Here is a 1,367-nt window from a genome sequence, read left to right as displayed (position 1 = left end):
AGGCGTGTTGAGGTCTGTTGAGGCGTGTTGAGGTCTGTTAAGGTGTGTTGAGGTCTGTTAACATCTGTTGAGGTGTGTGTGGCTGCCTGTCTGCAGGCTGAACTCACTGACTGCGTCTCCTTGCTGGTCGGGAACAACGAGCGGATCCAGGGTATCGTCAGCCAGCTGGATGAGACCTGCAGAGCCGTGGACGTGAGTGGACGTCCTCCAGGTGAGACGGGTCCTTGGCTGGCTCCGTCTCACCTGCAGGACATGTGTCTGCAGGAGAATGGCCGGCGGCAGAAGTCCAAGGTTTGCGAGACGTTCGACCGCCTGTTTGCGTTGCTGGAGGAGAAGAAAGGCGAGATGACAGTCGGCATCAGCAGCGAGCAGGAGGAGAAGTTGGACTACATCCGCAGTCTGAACAGGAAGTACAGCGAGCACCTGGAGGAGACCGCCAAGCTGCTGGAGACCGCCATCCAGACCATGGACGAGCCTGAGATGGCGGTTTTCCTCCAGGTGATCCTGAATGATCCTGATCAGAGAATGAGAGCAGAGTCAGCTCAGATATTCTGACATTTCTGTCTGGTCTTTTTACAGTCGGCCAAGCCTCTGCTGCAAAAGTGAGTTCCTGGTCCTGTTGCTGTACCAGTCTCTCCCGCTAGTTTCCTGTTAATTTCCCACTAGTTTCCCATTCGTTCCCTGGTAGTTTCCTGTTAATTTCCTGTTAGTTTATTCGGTGCTTCGTTGCCCCTCAGGCTGCTGCAGTCCACGGACACATCCCACCTGGACAATGTCCAGCCTGGTTATGAGAACATGGATCACTTCACCGTAAACTTTGACCCCCAGAGGAGGGCGCTGGCGGACGTTGACTTCATCAAACGTAAACGTCTGCCTGACTGACCAATCACAGAGCAGAATGCTTCCTGTCTCATGGTCTGTGTCCTTCCAGTTGATGATGATGATGAGAGCGAAGACGAGGTGGAAGCTGGAGGACAGCAGCACGTCGCACCCGCAGCGACCAATCAGCAGCCTTCACAGCCTCCTCCCCAAGCCCCGCCCCTTCACACAAAGAGCCCCTCCCCCTCATCGTCAACCCCGCCAGCCCCGCCCCCTACGCCTCTCCCCACGACTAGCTCCGCCCCTCAGGTATGAACAGGTCACCATATGATTTTACTGAGGTTTTCAGGTGAAACTGGTCACCTGTTTGTCTCCGTGGTAACCAGTTTAACCCCTTCCTCTTCAGACAGATCACCAGAGCGAGTCGGAGGACAAAGACGGACCCAAACACGTCTTCTCCTTCAGCTGGCTCAACCAGAAGTAACAGATCTGGGGCCTGCAGGACCTGGAGGTCCTGGAGGACCTGGAGATCCTGCAGGACCTGGAGG

At 55.6% G+C, this 1,367-nt stretch overlaps 1 protein-coding gene and 1 long non-coding RNA gene across 3 annotated transcripts in view; both read left to right on the top strand.

Annotated features, from left to right (window-relative positions):
• LOC103460477 (uncharacterized) overlaps positions 1-75 on the top strand; it is a 1,163-nt gene extending 1,088 nt beyond the window's left edge. Inside the window, exon 3 of the long non-coding RNA XR_532936.2 lies at positions 13-75. This is a non-coding gene — a long non-coding RNA (uncharacterized LOC103460477). The remainder of the gene's footprint in view (positions 1-12) is intronic.
• The window catches only part of LOC103460478 (E3 ubiquitin-protein ligase TRIM63-like), a 6,530-nt gene that overhangs the window by 2,137 nt on the left and 3,026 nt on the right, over positions 1-1,367 (top strand). Inside the window, exons 4-9 of one of the 2 annotated variants that reach the window (XM_008402659.1) lie at positions 97-192; positions 265-498; positions 580-602; positions 738-862; positions 932-1,128; positions 1,226-1,367. The exon at positions 1,226-1,367 is cut by the window's right edge and continues 1 nt beyond it. In XM_008402659.1, coding sequence (XP_008400881.1) covers positions 97-192; positions 265-498; positions 580-602; positions 738-862; positions 932-1,128; positions 1,226-1,303 — 753 coding nt within the window. In that variant the 3' untranslated portion in view covers positions 1,304-1,367. The remainder of the gene's footprint in view (positions 1-96; positions 193-264; positions 499-579; positions 603-737; positions 863-931; positions 1,129-1,225) is intronic. The other variant, XM_008402660.2, reaches the window with a different exon arrangement.

The sequence above is a fragment of the Poecilia reticulata genome, unplaced genomic scaffold (genome assembly GCF_000633615.1).
Source record: "Poecilia reticulata strain Guanapo unplaced genomic scaffold, Guppy_female_1.0+MT scaffold_249, whole genome shotgun sequence".
NCBI lineage: Eukaryota > Metazoa > Chordata > Actinopteri > Cyprinodontiformes > Poeciliidae > Poecilia > Poecilia reticulata.
This window is presented reverse-complemented; position numbering and strand designations above follow the sequence as displayed.